General features: G+C 39.9%; 1 protein-coding gene across 3 annotated transcripts in view; it reads right to left on the bottom strand.

The window, feature by feature from the left end:
• lpp (LIM domain containing preferred translocation partner in lipoma) overlaps positions 1-19484 on the bottom strand; it is a 130948-nt gene that overhangs the window by 65992 nt on the left and 45472 nt on the right. For all 3 annotated transcript variants that reach the window (XM_070832375.1, XM_070832377.1, XM_070832376.1), the window contains 3 exons: positions 16920-17116; positions 4398-4501; positions 474-596 (listed from right to left, as the gene is read on the bottom strand). In XM_070832375.1, the coding sequence (XP_070688476.1) occupies positions 474-596; positions 4398-4501; positions 16920-17112 (420 nt within the window). In that variant the 5' untranslated portion in view covers positions 17113-17116. The remainder of the gene's footprint in view (positions 1-473; positions 597-4397; positions 4502-16919; positions 17117-19484) is intronic.

The raw sequence follows: 19484 nt of genomic DNA, 5'->3' as shown, positions 1-19484 counted from the left end.
GCTGTGGACAAAGGCAGCAGAAAAACTTATTTTAGCTGCTGCCTTGATTCGTTTGTTTCCTTGTGTTATTGCGCGACTTTGGTGCTTTAAATGGTGCTTTAAATGGTAGTTTGGATTCGTACTAACGTGGAGACTGTAGCAACATAGCAAACTCCTGTGTACTGTGAGGTAGACCCACGGTAAACCGAAGGTAAAAAAATTGCATTTTTTTTTTTTTTTTCAATGGAGTCTGGTGGCTTTGAAGCGAGAGAAGAATAGAGAGAATGGCTTCAGTTGTAAAGCTGTGAAAATAATCTAAATTCATTTATACTGTTTAAATGTACTGCTGTAGCTCTTCTTGGTGGAACTGGTTTTAGCCACTTGAAATATTACACACAGACATAGCGATATAATGTAGGTGGTTTAGGGTCTTTCCACCACCGTCTGTCAGTGTATATTTGTATGCTGAGTGAAGAGTGAAGCTGCTATCGTACTTGTGTGCTCCGTGGCTTGTAGGGCGAGCTGCTCTCCAGGTCTGCCAGGATGCTGGTGAGGGAGTCGATCTCAGCATCCAGACTGGAGCGTCTCTCCTCCAGGGTCTTCTCTGGTCCTTTCATCTGTAAGCAAACATCACATACGTGCGAACAGCCCGTGATGACACTTCAGTTACCGTTATCCGGTTGCACTCACAAGTTAAACACAGATAATCATCAATGGCGAGCGATTTTGACTGTGCTGCTCAGAGATATTCTCTCTTGCTTTTTTTTTTTTTTTTTTTTTACACTTTGGATTACAGTCTACGAGTTCATGATTCACCTTGACCTCAGACAATCCTTTTGAAAGCCACACATCAATAGCAGAGACTTTTCTTTGAGAAAAATGCGGTGAGAAATAAGAAGCAATGTATTGTCTGACAGACAGCTTTCGTAAGGCAGTGCACTATTCACCTCCTGCTTTTCAGTGCACTTGGATTTACAGTACTTCATTCTTCGTGCATTATTCATCACAATCTCATTCAGCAGAATTTCAAACAAAAGGGTCAATTTTTGAAAATTAAAGTCAGATTTTTTTTTATCCAGATGTGTGCTCTATAAAAGATGAAGAAGAATTTTATTTGACTAGTTTAGTTTCAGAGGAAGCTTGGAAGCATCCGTAACAGGATCACTCCAGCAGTCTGAGACCTCGCTGATTTATTCATCCACATTTTTTCAGTTTCACCTCAGAGAAACTTCAACATATTAAAAAAAAAGAATACATATAAGACACAAAATATCTAAGAAGAAGAAAACAAAACTGTTGCACAAAAAATCTGGAAAGTAGTTGAAATGATTTGACCATTAGTGACACTCAGTTTTCTACAAAATTCCCGGGAATTTCTCCACGGAATGACAGATATATTTTTAGTCTTCTGAACTATGCTGCAACTGCAAGAAGACTTCTTGCAATTGCCTGCGGGGGCTTTTTGAGTTGGCTGGATCAGTGACTGCTTTTTATTCTAATGTTATGTGTTTGGATTACCTGTCACAATCTATTACAGGCAGGGCTTGCCTCCATTTGGAGCAGAGCTGCTGCTTAAAAACATCTAAGGCAATCACGAGCGGGGGTAAACAAAGCAAAACACTAATGGCTTGTCTCAGATCAACAAAAGAAAAACAGGCAAACTTGTTTAACGGTGATAACGAGGAGGATGAAAGGAAACATCGCAGTCTTCGTGATGGGTTGGAATTTGCCGTGCAGGGCTCCGTAATGTGGACAAGAGCCATGATGTGAAGTAGCTGCTTTTGTCTTTCTCCCTCCTGCTAAAGGTTTTGGCGTTAACACGTCATAATTCAGACATCTCTCTCAATCGCGGCGATAAAGACGAGAGGATATTTCTCTTAACTCTGAGGAAATACCACGTAATCACCAATTTATTCATTCAGTGTGCATAATTTCCCCACTGAGGCGCAGAGAACAAGATATAAAGACATTTTGACTGATATCCATCCTTTTTTCTGAGTGGCGCCTACAATTAGAGAGCTGCTCCGGCTACGGGACACATGATTGAGATAGCAGTGGTGTATCAAGTTGTTAAGTTGCATGGCCAGTGTGACAGAAGAAGATAAGCTAGAGATGAAAACAGTGAATCTAATGAAGCATTTAATTTCTTATGTAATTTCAGGGCTCAAATATGGTTTACTTCTGCAGTCCATACCGTTCAGAAGGAAAAGACTGCTGGGAATGGAGAAAAAACTAACATGGTGACCGCCTGATTATCTCTGCTATCATGTCCACTCAAAATGCATCATAGAAAAACAGCCTGAGTTTCATAGTCCGATGGGTTTATCTAGCTTAGAGGATATGTTAACATTTTTTTGGCCATGTGTACATAGAAACCGTTTTTGCTCGCTGGCCTCATTTGCATCAAATGTAAGTGACTGGGTATAAAATCCACAGTCCTTGTTTTGTTTCATTCCAAATTCCAGCTGAAGCTAATAGGAGGCTTTAGAAGTCCGAGTTAGATAAATGTTACGGTTAGTTACAGTCTTTTTATCAGGGCGCAGCGACTGTAGATTTTGTGCCCTGATCACTTACACTGAAAGCGCATAGGGATCTTTTACCAGCCAGCATGAACAGCAGGAGTAATTCCAGCGAGCAAACCCTGTTTCAGTGAACATATGGCCACCTGACTACTGTTGTAATACAAACTGTGAACCTGCCTTTAGAGAAGTAGGACGATTTAGTTAATACATAAAAGAAGCTTTTGGTGGCTAAAAAAATCAAAAACAGCTCATTTGAAGATGCCTGATTTTCACTGGACAGTGATGGTAAACTGTGTGCTAAGTGATGCAATGTTTTCTGAAAATGGAAAACTGGAAAACTGTCAAAAATGTCGCCTACCTTATGTCAAGCACAATACAGGATGTGCATGGAGGCACTGGAACTTGCCCTTCAAATTAAAAGTGCTTTTGTCATGTGCTTTTCTTTTTTTTTTTTTTTTTTTTTACTTGTTGTTGACTCTTTTTTAGACTCTGATTACTTCCAAGTAAGCAAGGAAATTATTATAAAAGGCGTTTTTATTCATTGGAGAGTAGTCAATAGTCGTGCATTAAAACATGCACAGATGTCCTTTTTATTTCCCTTTAAGAATATCTGATAACTTTGAGCTGCCAGGTGAAATATGAAATGTGAGTAGTGGCTAAAGCGCAACTACCAGATGGATCTCTTCATACGGATCACAGGCCAGATGTGACTGATTCATGTTAAATTCCATGTTTTTCAGTCAGTCCTTCCAAATTAATAACAGCACAATTTTATGCAACTTGCGTAGTCTAGAACAACATCTAAAATGTTGGTGTCTCCAACTACAGATAAGAAAAGATGTATGATTAGAGCTTCACCTTACACATAGATGAATGACCCCGCACAGGTGGATACACTGACTATAAAATGTGACGTGTAAAGAGATAGATAAACATGCTGGCCACAATGACAAAAAATGATGTGTGACTTCACTTTGAGAACAATGGAAGAATCTGTGTGGTCATTTGAGACTCTAATGATTTCCAGAAAATTCATCGATGTCTTATTTATCTTCTAACTGCTCTTGCATCCCTTTCTCTTTGCTCAGCCAGTTCTAAATGTGTTACCGGAAAGCAGCTGTGTTGATTGGTCTAGCCTCACACCCCCATGCTTAAACAAAACCATGGCATTGAGAACTGTGTCCGTCATCGCTCTGAACCTTTTAAAATAACTGTATAAGTATGAGAGGGCCCGTAGTTTACTTTAAGGTCATAACACCACATGAACGGACGCATACTGCTAATGCCCAGGATGCAGACTTACACTGTCTATGTAAGCAGTTTGTGTGGGAAGAGTGGCACATTTACACACATAGCACAACTTATTTAAATTATGTCTCCAAACTTACAAAGGAGGCATTCAGTTAGGATAGCAAACTGGTCAGATCAAGTGAGGGGCTTGAGGAGAGAGTTTTTTTTCCCTGCTTACATTGAACAAAGGAATGAGAAGCACTTAAAGGATTTCGCAACAGAGGTCAAGTGCTGAGAGTGTCAGTCAGAGCGCAGCGGCCAGATATCCCAAGAGGGACAAATGCCTGTGGGTATTATGACCGGCAAGGCAGAGAAAAGTGACCAGGCTCCACCAATAGGTGTCAGCCTTCTATCCCTCCTGTGTTAGAGCTCTCAGAAGTGAAGAAAGTATGTTTGTGTGTGAGTTCTTGAGTTATGGGTGGTTGGCTCCAGGCAGCATCTGGAGCTGGACGTCTCCCGCAGTTGGCCGCTACTCAAATGGACAGACAGTTTTGCTGGACTTGGAACATGAACTCAGTGCAGAGCTCGGGGCTGTATTTGCTTTCTGTGCGGACTCTTAGAGAGTTACTGACAACCAAGAACATTTAATGCAACACTTTCTCTCACCTGATAATCGTACGAGTTCACTGCTGGGGGAGGAGGGTAGGAACCAGATGATGGTGGGAAGCCGGTTGAGTCTTCCGCAGGTGGTGGAGGGGGAGGGTAGTCCGCTGGGATGGACACACACACACACACACACACACACACACACACAAAGAGAGAAACAAAAACGGCTTATTAAATACTTCCTCTTTTTTCCTGCACTCAAACTGTCACAAACACGACAACACTGAATTGACACACAAAGTTTAATCAATATAGCATTTTTATTATATTATTCACTTTTTCAATCATTAGTGTGACGGGTGCAGAAAACCAGGCATCAAATTAAAAACTTACAAAACAGTGAAAAGGTTAAAAAAGACACTTGTACAATTCTGTGGATAAAGTGAATCATATAAACTCCTTCAGTTACATCAAAGCCACGCTGACAGTGAACAGTTCACATGATGCTCTGCACGGTCATGGTGAAAAGTAGATTACACAGTCAGGTTGCTGAGGTTACTGCCTATAAATATATGAATGACTGCCTGAGCTCCTGCATTCTGATGTGTGGACAATGTGTACACACATCATATGCTGAGCACTTAATTGCCAAAACATGACCTTTTTTTATTTGTGGAAGCTACAACAGATAAAAGATGCACTGAATTGTGAAGTTCAAAAAAGTTCTTTACAGTTGTAGGTATGTGAATTATCACTCAGCTCTGCACTTGCTCTCGGTTCTACGCAGCATTTTTAGCACCTTTCAGCTCACTGTTTTGGTTTTATGGCCCCAAACTTTTCTGTTTTGGTTCACTCTCATTACCGTCTCATCACTTTTGTCTGCAGCGGGAAACTGCTTTCAGCCAAAATGCTCTAGAAGCCCACTGTGTGTGAAATGCTCAGCACCAAACAGTTGGCGGACATAGTCAGCGACTGGCTGGTGAACGTAGCGCAGCGTTACGCAGCTAAAGAATCAGACATTTCGCTGAGGAGTTGGTAGAGAGCAAAAACAAAGCTAAAAGGAGAGTGAATGTTAGACTTTCATTCATCAGTGGGCCACTCCGAATGAACGCTAACGCTGCTCTGATTTCATCAGCTGGACTGAAATTAACTAAACTTAATCAACTTAAATAGTGGTAATATGTCAGTGATGTGTGGTGATTTAGGTTTATTACAGTGTAATACTGAATGAACATTTTTGCCCCTAATATTAAGTAATGTTGGAACTACATGGGTAGTTTCATATGGGTTTGTTATTGTTTTATTGCTGCAGCACAAGATGTTTGTGTGCAGTAGTAATAGTGACTTTCAGGTCCTCATCGGGGTCTGGTAGATCGTTATCTCATGAGACGGCATTTAAGGAACTCTGCAGTTGAAGAGTTACATCAGGATTTTCATATTTGTCATCAAGCTGTCTGAAAGAGATAATGTGGCAAAGGAAGAGCGCCCCATCTGAAAGCCAGCATCTGAAGTTAGGATTATTCATCATAATTTGTCTGAATAATTTGAACTGTAAAATCAAATCAGACATTCGAAAGAGGTTATGCAGTTATTACAAAAGAGAGTGAAAGAGACAAAGAAATGGAGCCTTGTCATCAATGGATTGACACACATAACCGCAGCAATTTGGTTAACTAAGGGGTACTAATCTGGAGTAAGCACGTGTTTTTTCCCCCTGAAATTGGAAATGTAAATGTGGTACAAATGGTTTAGACTAGGTGTTTGTTCTGCCAGAGGAGGGGAAACAAGCCAAATTTGTAGTTCTAAAGTCCACACTAATCCAAGGATTGCATCCAACCACATGTTTCAGACAGGATAAGGAGTTACGTGCCAAATTAAATTCTGATTTGGCTTCTCTTGGCACAGGACTTAAGACTGAATCATTTGACCATGTACTTCTAAGTACCAAACCAGACATGAGCTTTGCAAATTAAAGGCTTTTATGAGACGTAATGGGAATTTGTTCCAATGCTGAGACTTTGATGAGTCCTTTTTCAGAAATTCCATTTGCTTTCCATGGCTTTTATCTGTTTTCATTAGAATCTAATTGATGTCATCAATGTAGTTTATCCAAAGCAGCTGACCAAATTAATTAAGCGTGGTTTTCAGTTTCAGTCTCGACAAAACAGCCGAAAGAAAGAAAGAAAAAAAAAAAAGAGAGACAGAGAGATAATGCAGCATGGTAAAAATTGGACACATGTCTGCGTCTTGAGCATTACAACATTTCAGAAATTGTGAGCATTGCATTAAACATTCCCTCTGGGTGCTTGAGGGCCTCCATGTGAATTGTTTATATAATAACCTTGTGACCTCCGCTAAAACTCCAGAGTGTAACAGCTCCTCTAAACCTCTGGGAGAGAAAATAAAATATGCTGCTTGACAACAAGGCTCTGCCCCAGTCCCCCCGCCCCTCTCGCTCCAGCACACATCCTTTTTGCCAGAATATAAGTCACTTGTAAGTTGTGGCTTACAGAGAATTAAAACATTAAGTTTCGTGTACATTCCTCTCAAACATCAAAGATGTTTTGGATTTCTCATTTCAGGAAACACAAGAGTTGTAAATGTTTCAGAGATGCATGTTTTATTGAAAAGGTCTTAGAGTTCTGTATGTGGAGCAGTGGAAAGCAAGACCTGGAGCTGCAACAGGGGTCATTAAGCATCTTTGCTGAAAGGATCTTTCTGCTTGACCTTATTTTTCTAGTATCTGTCATCCTGCCAGTCATTTAGGACTGAAATGTGTTAATGTAGTAATGTAAGATGTGATCACTTGCAGTGTTTGTTTTCTCTGTAATCCTTCCAAGCAAAACCATTTGCGCTCTTAAATGTCTGCACTCAACCTTGAAGCCGTTTGTGGCTGAATCCCAGCCAGCGAAGGAACAGTTAATTGAAGAATGTTCAATCAAATGGCATGTAGCGTTGGAGCTTATTTATTATTTGTCTATGAAGGGAATCATCTGACTTTTAAAATACATGAGTGGTGACCAGATGATCTTTAGCTGTGCCATTTAGATACAGTGTATATTCACATAATCAGGCTTTTATTGGCTTCATGCTAAACAGCTGAACCTGTGTCGTGGGGACTCACACTGCCAAAGCCAAAGAGTAGTTAAAACATACCCTTTCAACACAGTAACTCACACTGGAGATGCAAGTAAATTCAAATAGCTGTGGCTGAACAATTATCACACCACAAGAATAAATTAAAGTTGCAACTTGAAGGTGGCCTGTGGAGTTGTCCTGTTTTCTTTAGATTCAGTGCTTCACCGTGCATTTCTCTGATGTCACACGCCGAATGTGTTTCCTTCTTCATAGGATATTTGCGATGCAGGTTTTTTTTTGACTATTTTAAATCCTGCATTGTTAGCTTCATCTTCACTGCTACGATTCTTTATGTGTCACCGCAGCCGACTGTCGATCAACAGAATAGTGTGAAGCCAGCGGCAGGAAGCGTGCATTTTGTCACCAGTGTCCCTGCACGTGTACGTGTGCATGATGCAAACAAAAGGAGGGCCTCAAAAACTAAACAGGTACAAAAATAACGAGAACTTTCCAAAATATGGTGGTTGCTTGAAATATTACGAAATAGGTGAAAATCTGCCAAAAAAAGACAATCTACTTACTGGAAAAACTTCTCGTTTCAAAAATACCATCTGCAACCATATACTTTTAATAAGATGTAATCTGTGTTTTCTCCCCATTTTTCCACTTCTCTTTCTTCACCAGTAGAGTTTTCTAAACTGTCCTCACCAAAAGAGGATCTTCTTTCCTCTCAGTTACAGTGAAACATGAAACATAAACAGTAACATACAGAATATACATATTGTATACATTATTTTTATTTTATTATTATTTCCAACATATTTGGGTTGAAAAAAAATCCATTTCATTCTAAAATTGTGAAAAAATAGTCAATTTCTGCCTTTTTTTAAAAAAATTTTTGTGCATCCATTTTGCATCTTTTTCACTTGGTTTCAAACCAATCAGCATTATTAGCTGCTGCTAGGACCCTCATTCCCTTCCAACCATGAAACACTGCGAGCTGTTTTCAGTGAATAATACAGCCAAGCCAGAGGTGCCAACTTCTGGGATCGAACCCCGAGTCCCTGGTGGGGTCCACGGAAACTTACGCCCATCTGCGTCACTCATGCAACCAATATTTCTGCTATTTGTAATACATGTTAAAACAACACGGGTCTGAGCTGTTAAGCACTTGCAGTTGTGAGGCCCTTCGGCTGTCATGCTTTAAAGCAGTGTGAACCAGGCAGAGTGAGGACGGCTTCTGTGCTGTGAATGAAGCTGGCTCCATTTGTGACAATGGGGAGTTGAAAGCTCCAAGTGAGCACTAATGAGAGAAGCAGCAGGAAGACCTGCTTAATACGACAACTTCCCCTCTCTTTATTGAGCAATTACTTTTAAGTAGCTTCTTTGTGAACAAGGAATCCTAATCAGTGATTAAAGTTATTTGAGAGGCCATCAGAGGTATAATTGGTTATCGGAAACGGGAGTATTGTTAAGGAGGAGATAAAAGGGTGGCGATGGATCCAGCTGTGACACTGGGACTAATATTAAACTTTGTTATTTAAGTAAGCGGTACATTTACAAACACTTCAAGAACTGTAAATGACTACAGACTGGTGACTGTGATAGTCTTACACGTGTAATGTATATGCATAAATGCTATTAAACTTTGTCATTTGCTGCAAAATGATAGAGAAAAGAGAAATAGCAGTACACAACAGTTTCTGCAGGAAAAAAAATGTCTTGTTTGAGTAGTTCTGCTCTGTGGTCAGGATTAGTACATTCTGTGGGGGCTGAAGGTTGAGCATATGCTTTCCGATTTACATATGTACAATATTATCAGAGTTACACTTGTGTTAGCCTCGGCCATCTGGTCTTTAAAGACTTAGGACAAAGCCTGGTGCAACTGCCTTTCGCATAACGCATCCAGCATTTCAGTGAAGGGAACTGTTTGCAAAAGAAAGAGCAGAGGAGATAAAACTGAAAGCATCTCAAACACAGGGAGAGTTTCGTCCTGTCACTATAAAAAAAGATTCACACAATGTCTGCCTGTGCGTTTGGGCGTGCAGATCATAAATCATCTCCCACAATCTGAACTGGATTCTTTGCTTAAAGCTTCAATCTCTGGTGACTCCTGACGTGCACACGTGCTGCAATCAGCAGGAGACAAAAAAAGGGCAGGGACGAGACAGTGTGGGTCAGCGCGCATCATGCGACAGCTCGCCGAGTTAAAAACAGTACCTGACCACTAAAATCTATACTTTCATTCTTTTATATTTAAGCCCATTGTGTTAAAAAAGAAAATAAAGTCAGTTTTGTTACTTTGTTCAGTAGCAGAAATCTATAATTCCTTCCAGACAAAATGGACAAAGACCTGAGTCTCAGTCCACAGGCTTTATCGCCACATACCCGTTCCAAGTGTGCTGTGGCAGAGGTTGAGAGCACATTGTTTTGACATAATTATGGACCCATTTTATTCCATCTTCCGCTGGAAGAGAGCAGCTGAGCCCTGCTCTTAATTAGCATGATATGTATAGAAGAGTGATTTATGACTTCATTTGGTTTAGAGATACAAGGGAGGGATTTGAGGTCTTTGGAGATATACTTGTTGTAAGTGTAAAGAAGCAGACCAAAATTGGCTTCAGCTACTCCAAGCTGAATTCCCATGGGAGGAGAAATTCAGATCGGGAACAATAGACGGATTACGTTTTTGTATGAAAGCAAAGAAACAAATGCTGTGAAAAGGTGAAGGGTTTGAAGCCAGACTTGGCCTTTTTTTTTTTGTTATCTTAAAAGTTGAAACATCAAATGTGCTGAGCGATTAGTGCCTCAAAATGTGAGGTTAGTAAGGTTTGCTGATGAGTGAAAGCGTGATTCATCAAAGGCGGCGAGGGGAGCGCTGCTGTCATTTCTTATAAACTAACGGGAGAGAGAGTAAATGAAGCCAGTCAAATGTCACAGCAGACAGTCACTGCTGTGTTAACTCAGCCGGTTTCATAACGTCAAACCTTTCCAAGCGGCCTCGGCGACACTGAGAACCTCCTCTAAACTTCCTTCTATAGTGTTGAAGGGGATGTGAGGTAACAGGCTAAACGTCCACTTTGAGTTTATATCTCATGGTTTTACGACCTTTTCAAACGACATACTTCTGAGGCTGTTCCCATGGCAACAAGTACACTTCCGCAGTATAGATCTAATGGCAACACTTAAACATAATTACCATTTAATGGATACTTGATGTCATTTATTAGAGAATACAAAAAGGAAATATATCATACAGTAAATGTATAAAACGTGGTGTTAATGAGGGACCTCTGCTCCATCTGTTGTGGGACTGCTGTAAAATTAAAGACCTTTGGTTTGGCATAACAAAGCAAGTGATGACCCACACTAATATGAGTGGCTTGAAAGGTTAGGAATATCTTTCCCTCATTATGTGTGGTCACAAAGACGGTCATCATGAAAAACTGGATTGCTTCAGATACACCAACTGAGAAAGAAGTGAAATGATTAAGTAGGAAAAAGTAGCTTTTAGACTGCAAAATAATGAGGCAGAATATGCTGAAACATGGACGCCAGCGGAACAGTACTTATCACTATTACAAATATATATAATTCATTTATTTTCTTTCTGGTTTAAGACAATAATCTGGTCGTTCTCTTCTGTCGGTGCTGATTTATATGAACAATGAATGGCAGCAATGGTGCTTAATGTTTGAGGGTGCATTGGATAAGGGGTGGGTTTGGATTTGCAAACTGGTTTGGAGGGGGTGAGAAAATGATGACTTATTTGCATAGATGTATACATTGACTGTCAGAACTGCGTATCTGTAGTGTCTGTTTGCACTTTATGGGTCAATAAAGTATTAAAAAAGGAAGGAAATGAGAACGATGATGACACATATATATATATATAGGAAGGCAGTGATCAATAATCATAATCAAACATAATTTAATAGCACAACAGTTTGTGCAATCAAATATAAGAAGACTATATTTCCCATGCTCAGATTAGGTTTTGAATCCTTACTCAGCATTCAAACTTCCGTTGATTATTTGACACCCGTTTGAAAAGACAGACAGGATATGAAGAAAAATATTTTCACAATATGATGACCCTTTAGGGTAATGTTATGATTTAGAGAAGTGAAATATCTCATTCTGGCTGCATGAGCAAGAACATCAGATAAAATGTTATATGATGTAGACAAAAAGTTACACACCATAAAAAGCATCTTGAGAACAAAGAAAACAACATTTCAACTTTGAAGCAAAGATGAAAAGAATCACAGACTTCACTTATGTAGACACGCACACACACACACACACACACACACACACACACACACACACACAGCAGACAAAACACAACAAGTAGTTGAGGTATGTGTTCTACTTAGATAAAAGTGGCCTTTGTGTACGCTCAGAGCATGAGCCTGTGGTTTCTATGGGGACACTGACACAGTCATTGGTGGATTTCCTGTAAATTCTCCTGGTGACACCCATGAGGGACTCTGACATAACAACCGGTAGTCAGTTTGCCTCTGGCCAGTCAAGCAGGGAGGAATAAAAAACAGCTTATGCACATGTTCGACACTTTTGAACCGCTCTGAGCAAACAATTAGCGTGTTTCTGGTAACTTAGTGCGAAAAGTTTGATCAAAAACAGCACTTTCTCGGATGTTTGGAACTTTCACTATGATTATCTCGCTAGAAAAACTTACTAATCTTCATAATCAGCAGCCAGAGATTATGAGACAAAACAGCAGGTCACTGTCACAAAATGACTTCAGTAGTAAATCATCGATTTGTTTTGGTATGTAAGAAATTTATAGATAGATTACATTTATAGAATTTGATCACTTGATATTATAATATTCTGAATGAGGCTGCTGTCAATCTTGTTTGTGGCGCCAGACGCTCTTTGGTCACACCATGTGAATAGTTACATTCACATTAAGACAACAAGGACAGAATACAGGGGGAAAAAAATCCCATTTAAAGACTTCTGTCTAAACAGATCTTTGAAACAGCTGTTTGAAATACTCCTTAGAATATTTAGTCGTAACATAAACAGTGATGGAAGGATTAGAGATTAGAGATCTTTAGTGATCTTTAAATATATTGATAAGAATGAATAAAAGATAAAATTGAATAAAAGATTCTTTGGAATCCAAAGTAAAACTACTGATTCGAGTCAACGGAAACTGAATCTCCAGTCTGTTTGGGGAATATGACTTTTGCCCTCGACATTGTCTTCAGCACTGTGTTCTCACAGAAACAGGAGTCCCTGAGAGCACTGAGCAGACTCTACTATTCATCACCATGTGTTCATCAATGCAGACAGCTGCACGGAAATCCAATAGCACGTGCACAGACATTTTTATCAAGGATACATTTCAAGGAGCTCAAATAAAACCTAAAAAGGATGTTAACTGAGAAGGCGGGCCATTAGCGTAAAATAGAGATGTGAAGTCTCTGTCTTCTTCGCATTTCAAGGAAGGCCAGGTTATACCACAATGCACTGGTGCACCTGTTAAGCTCTCCATCTGCCAAGAACATGAAGGCTTCCTCAAACAGCCTTACAGCAAACAGTAAATGACACACTGTTGTCGATATTGTTTTAGCAATATGCATCAGAAAGCTACTTTCTATTGCAGGGCTGTTGCATTGGATTGCATTGCCTTGTACAGTAATTCATTATATTTTGTCCACCTCTCCTACAGTGTGTTGCAGAGCTGCTGCCGATTCTAATCACACATCAACTATTACATTAATATCAGTGTACTTTGAAGATTCCCTAAAACTTACAAAAAAATCGAGAAAAAATAACGTGCAGCAAAGAACCTGCATAAAAGAAGTGGAGCACAGACTTGTCTGTGAAAAAAATCAATCCCGGCAGACGTTCCTACAGAACATGTACCGTATGAGATCAACTTAAACCCTAAAATCTGATCTGTTGTAAGGCATTTAGAGTGAAGGGTCACCGTCTGAGACCTATATGTCTTTCTCCTCCTCCTGCTGGGGCTTTAATCAGAACAAGTTCTCCCTAAAGAATCCGGGGCCAGACCTCGCTTACTGTGCGCTGCCCCGTCTGCACTGGCCCCTTTGTCCGCACAACAAACACGGCCTCAGACTGCTCATTCCAGCCCTGATACTGGCCCCTGCCAGACAAAGGGACAGCGAGGCGCCGTGCCAAATTGACTCGTCCCTAATTTTTATGCTAATCCTCGATTTTACATCAGCCAGTCCCCACATTTGATATAAAAGATATTAAATAAATAAATACAGAGACCCAGATTATCTGTTCATAAAGACGTCTTATCCTTTGACAAGTGGAGATGTCTGCTGATGGCTTTGCATATTTGCATGTGCAAAATGCTGACAACAACCAATCAACGGAGTCATTATTAAAGGTTAATGTTCTAATGAAAAATAATGTTGTAGAAGCCCAAAGCAACATCGTTTAACCGCCTGAATTTTCCCTTCCAGATGCTGCAACCTATAGGACATTAGACACGAGCAATAAAATACTGCTCAATCAAGCCCGACAACAGCTGCAAGGATGCTTATTAATTAGTCCTCCATATTTCCCATTTCAATCAACAGTATATCTGACCTCAACTGAATGGTTATAATGAAGAAAAAATCCAAAGCATCACCCAGTTTTGTGATTACTGTCACGGTCAAAGTGAACAGTGTAAGAGACAGAACAGGGAAAAAGTGGGATTAACAGTTTTTTTCTCAAGTCACAGAGGTCATGAGATATTAACAATGTCGTTCTGGTGGGAGTGAATTTGTAAAAGGAAACATTTACATGACAAAGTTCAACATTATAACAATTATATCATCTACAAAATGTAGCTCCACCCTCTTTATATTGTTTCATTAATCCTCTTAATACCCAGACAATGATTAATTGTGGAAAATAAGACAGCGGCAACGGGTCTAGAGATTAAATGTTCTGGAGTGAAATGACATTTTGGAATTACAAGGCTTTAATGATGCCACGAATCATCAACTGGGAATAAAATGTAGTTTTTTAATGTGCTAGAAATCTGTGCACATGGCCAGTGACCCGAGGTCCATTTCTTTCTTTGATCTAGGTGAAATTAGAAACTGAGGTCACTCAAGTAATGTTTAATTAAATACTACTGATAAAAACCTGTGCAGTCTTAGTCTGTCATAATAATTTATCTACAAGGACACAGATATATATTATTACTGTAGACCGAGCTGAGCTATTCACACCAAATATCATAATCAGAGCAAGTTAGAAGCCAAATTGGGAGCCTCTGCGTCATGTTTCAAAAGGACAACTAAAAACTCAACAGGGTTGATGTTGTTGTTTTTCCACAGTGGTGGGCAGAGCTCCAACAGGAGCCGTCTAAGAACATCTTTTTTTTTTTACAAAACTAACATCTGGAGTACCAGACAGGTCCACAACTCAAACCACAAACCCCCGCAGACAGCAGTGTTTTCAACCTGACAGTGCGCTCACTGCTCGCTGGATTTCATAACCGTTTCCCCTGTTTTGGAAATCTAGGGCTCTCGGGGGGGTTCGAGGGTAGAGGTTCAGATAATGTTCACATTACACCACATGCACCACTATTTACTATATCTATTATGGAACATTGAAGGCTTCAGCCAAATTAACTGTGCACTCAACAGGAATGGCTATATTCTTTGCAGAAAATTCTAGTAATTATACTCAAGTGACCATTTTTTTTGCACTAAGTTGTTGTATTGTTTTCTTATAAACTGCAACAGTCACTTACAGCATGTGCAAGTATCAGTGCCCGTAAAAGGCCGTCAGTATACTGTAGGTAACTGTGAGTAGGCGTTTTCAGTTTGATTTCTTACCGTCTCAAGAAAATTTCATCTTATTCACAGTTAAGGAGAGTGGTTTCTCTTCATTTGCATAAATCGTGGTATTATTTTGTTTCTTTGGGTCAAAAAGTCTTATGTGTGTTCTTGGAAACTAAAGTATCTCCATACAAATCTAAAAAGATGAAGAAATGAAACTCACATCTAATTTCTTTACTTCACTGTCTCCACAGCAGGAGTCATGATGTAGAAACGTCTTTTTAAATATCCTACCTTATAATATCAGCCTCTCTCTCTCTCGACTGAAATATCTCATCAAAGGTAATTATAAAGGCAGTTATCGCACTGTGGAGTCATATGTGTCTCATGTAAAACAGAGTTATGCTCTGTGGAGCACAAACTTTGTGTTTGCTCAACTCAATTCTACATTATTTTAAATAATCTTCGCCTGAAAAGTAAACCTTAATGATGTCACACTGTTTACGATTCATTAAAATAAGTTACAGATTATTAAAATGACAGTCCTAAAGCGCCAGTACTAAATGTATTTACTGCATATTAACTTGTAAAACTACAACCTGTTTCACACAAACAAACCATCAGGTCCCGAGGGGCCTAACAGAGCAGACAACACAAGGCTTCCTGAGCTCTCACAATACTGCAAACCACTGTGCTCCCTCTGAATGTATGTTAGAAATTAGTCATGCAACAAGGCCTCTGCGACAGATCACATCCTCAACTTCAAGAACGTACGCCAGTGAGGGCTGCATGCATGTGTCATATTCACAAAGCATTCGCAAAACGTACTTTTAAATCTACTTAGATTCAAATGTATGATTCCATGAATGTAAATCACTGGCCTGTGTGAAACAGTCTCTTAAGTTAATGAAACAAAGTGACATACGTCACATAGGGCCACATACTGGTACCTCTCAGCTACACAGGCGATGAAAGCTATTACAAAAAGCTATTATAAAAAAAAAAAAAAAAAAAAAGGGTCTGAAAACCTCCCAGCAAGAGATTACATGCCAGTAACAAAGTGCTGCAGTTCCTGGTGAGTCCTCATATCAGTCAGATTCTGAGCTGCCACATAAATACATACACGTCGGTCCTAATGTTGTGAGTCACAGCTCAATAACATGACAGGCTTTCAGTCCGAGCACAACTTCGTAATCCAAAAATATGTTGCAATGAGCTAGACCTACGCTTGAATGTAAGGGTGGATGATGAATATTACCATGCCAACAATACGCTCTGACATCATTGAGTATGTTGTGTTTCAGTCCCTTGTTGTGCTCCTATTCTCCACCTCTGCTTCTACACTATTAACTCTGTATTTCAGGTGAATGTAAAAGCTTTGGTAAGGTCTGCTTAAGCTCTAGGTTGAATATACTGTAGGCCGGAGTCACAATATACAATATATTGTAACGATGGAAACCAATATATTAAACAATATATTAGACAGCTCAGCTACCTGGCAAAAAAAGGCTGAATAAGCAAGTGTAGGGCTGCCCACAATCAATAAAATGACACTGCTACTCAAGTTCACCTGAAGCTGTGGAGCTCATAGCTGAGAAAAGGAAACCATTTAAGCAGAAGAGGAACATGAACGTGGAAAAAAGGTTGCCAGTGATGGTATAAAAGCTTCATTTTAAATCGCCTCACATGAACGATTTAGTGCTTTGTCCTGTGTCGTTACCTGAGTCAGGGTGAGTGGGTTCTCCCATCTGTTTGTAAGGGTTAAACTTGGGCTTGGGTGCGACCACAGGGGCAAATTTCTTGGGTGCCTGCTGCTGGGAGATGGAGATGCTTGCACTGCCCAGAGACGGGGTCGTCTCCATCCTGGCGGCCACTTGTCCCGTCTGGTCGTTACTGTTCGCTGGGTTCCACATGGTTCTGATGAGAAAAGACAAAAGCTATTAAAACTGGGGATTCAAGGATGGCATAATGTAAGTGAACACAATTAATGGATACATCTCTGAAAATAACAGAGGACCTTTAGAGCTAAGGTGAAAAATGAGGAAACACTTTTTAGAGGAAACAAAAATCTTGCTCCAAACTGTTAAACTTTTTATAACACAACAACATCTATCTTATAGTATTTTCAATCTGAGAGTGCTGCCAGCTGGAATCATGGGTAGGAATGATGCATAATCCGTTTCTTCAAGGACAGGAGCACCAGCGATCCTGCCAAGGAAGTAAGAGACCTGGACAAAAGTCAAAAAGGGTCTCCAAGCCAAACAGCAGCCTTCCTTGGAACAGCACTATCCTTTAGAAAAGAGTTTTACTACATAAGTGCATAATTCATGTTTTTAATGTGTTAAAACTGACACCTGACCAGCTGCACTGCTACAGGAGGTTACCACGTGACCAATGTGATGACATCACGGAGGTGGGTGTGTGCAGAAACCAATTCTAAGAAATGAAGTGTAGTTATTGAAATAATGCTCCTGCATGTGACATAGTACCTTCCTGATGTGAACTACATAGATAGTGTCCCATAGTGCTGTATCTATTTCTATTCATACAGTGTGGTTAGTGATGAGCTGACAAACTAGCCAGTCTAACGATGCTGCTGTTAGTTTCAACTCCTTAAAAAGGCTGCAGTGTGTTTCACGTTTCAGAATCTTTGTAACTTGTCAGAACTGACAATACGACAGTCACTCTCATTCTGAATTCTTTGAGGCGAGTGTGAGTGAAAGCTGGCATGGTTTCGATCCCCAGCTCAAGGTCTCCTTTTTTGCTCCTCACACAATTAATTCTGTCACTTTTTGAGTGCGACACAATGAACAGGACACACAACTCACGCATCATGGGGCGATATCAGAGATATCAGAGACACTGTTGCCTTTAAATGCGGCAGGCCGGCGTGTCACGAGCCGTGGTTTGTTTGAAGCATGTTGAGGCCTTCAGGCCGTGCAGAGGAACAAGACTCAGACTCAGCCATGCTCGTAGCTCTGTGAGGCTGTACTTATGCTTACATGCTGATGTAGCAGGTATACTGTTCACCTCGTGCACCAACTGTGATAGTATGCTAACAAGCTAATTAGTATTACACTAGAGGAAATCTTATTAGTTCTGCAGACAATTGACATATTTAAGTTTTGACTCGATGATGGCACTAGAAGTCAGGAGCGTCACAAAAGTTATTAGGATTCATAGTCATGATCCATCCAGTGGTTGTTGAGATATTTCAGTCTGGACCAAAGAGGTGGACAGATGCAAAGACCAACATGGCCAACCACACAGCTAACACATGGCTGCCAGTAATCATTTGGCCATTTTACTTGTTAAAACTCAATGTGAACTTTTTCTTTGCAATGGGTGGCTGACAGCCTCAATAACCTTCTGTGTTAAACACTGTCACATTGTTTCCCACCATTTCTAACAATTTGTGATTAATAGTGAAAGTGGCCGGCCACATGCAGCACAAGCCAGAGTAATTATATGTGGGTAAGAATCAAGTCTACTTTTTCGTATTTCAACTATTGAGTCAGCGGGTGACATCATTTTGTAAAATAAAACACAAGTTAATACACTCTGCGTTCTGACATTTATTTATGTGTCTGTTTTAATAAAGTAACATGGTATCAAAGCGGAGAGGAAATCACTTTGAATTCTGCGCCGTCTCATTCTGTCTTGCAATGCCTGCACGAGCACAACAAATCAAATAAGTAATGTGTCAGTCAAAATAAAGCATTTTAAAAAACAAAAGCACATATACAGTAAAGTAGTGCATAATGGCAATCAATGATTTTCTGTGATGATGCAGCTGTCAAGAAAGATATCGGATCAGAGTTGAACTGCAGCAGGATGCTGACTGACAGCTCATTTACAGAGATAAATATGTATGAATCAGTTTTCAAATTAAACTCAATTATGCCTCATTTTTTATTGTGGGAACACTGAAAATGCTACAGCTGATATTGGAAGCTAACCAATCTAATGACTTTAATTTATGTATTATATTTTATTGAGGACTTTAATGGCCTTAATACAGTTACAGTGAAGAACACTACAACAAAGTAGGAGAACTTGCTGTGGCTGAGGACACAAACATCCAGTATTTCACCATCGCATTCTGAAATCACTTGAAATATTTGAACTATTTATACGCCGCTCTTTTTCCCATCCTTCTTTTTGTTTGTGTTTGTTGTGCTGTGTTCTGATGTTTTTGCTGTTTATTATCCTCAGTCTGACTGATACAGGGTTTACATTCTTTCTCTGGAGCACAGTAGAAAAGCCCACGCACAATCATCTTTTA

This window comes from Pempheris klunzingeri, chromosome 6 (genome assembly GCF_042242105.1).
Source record: "Pempheris klunzingeri isolate RE-2024b chromosome 6, fPemKlu1.hap1, whole genome shotgun sequence".
Classification (NCBI taxonomy): domain Eukaryota; kingdom Metazoa; phylum Chordata; class Actinopteri; order Acropomatiformes; family Pempheridae; genus Pempheris; species Pempheris klunzingeri.
This window is presented reverse-complemented; position numbering and strand designations above follow the sequence as displayed.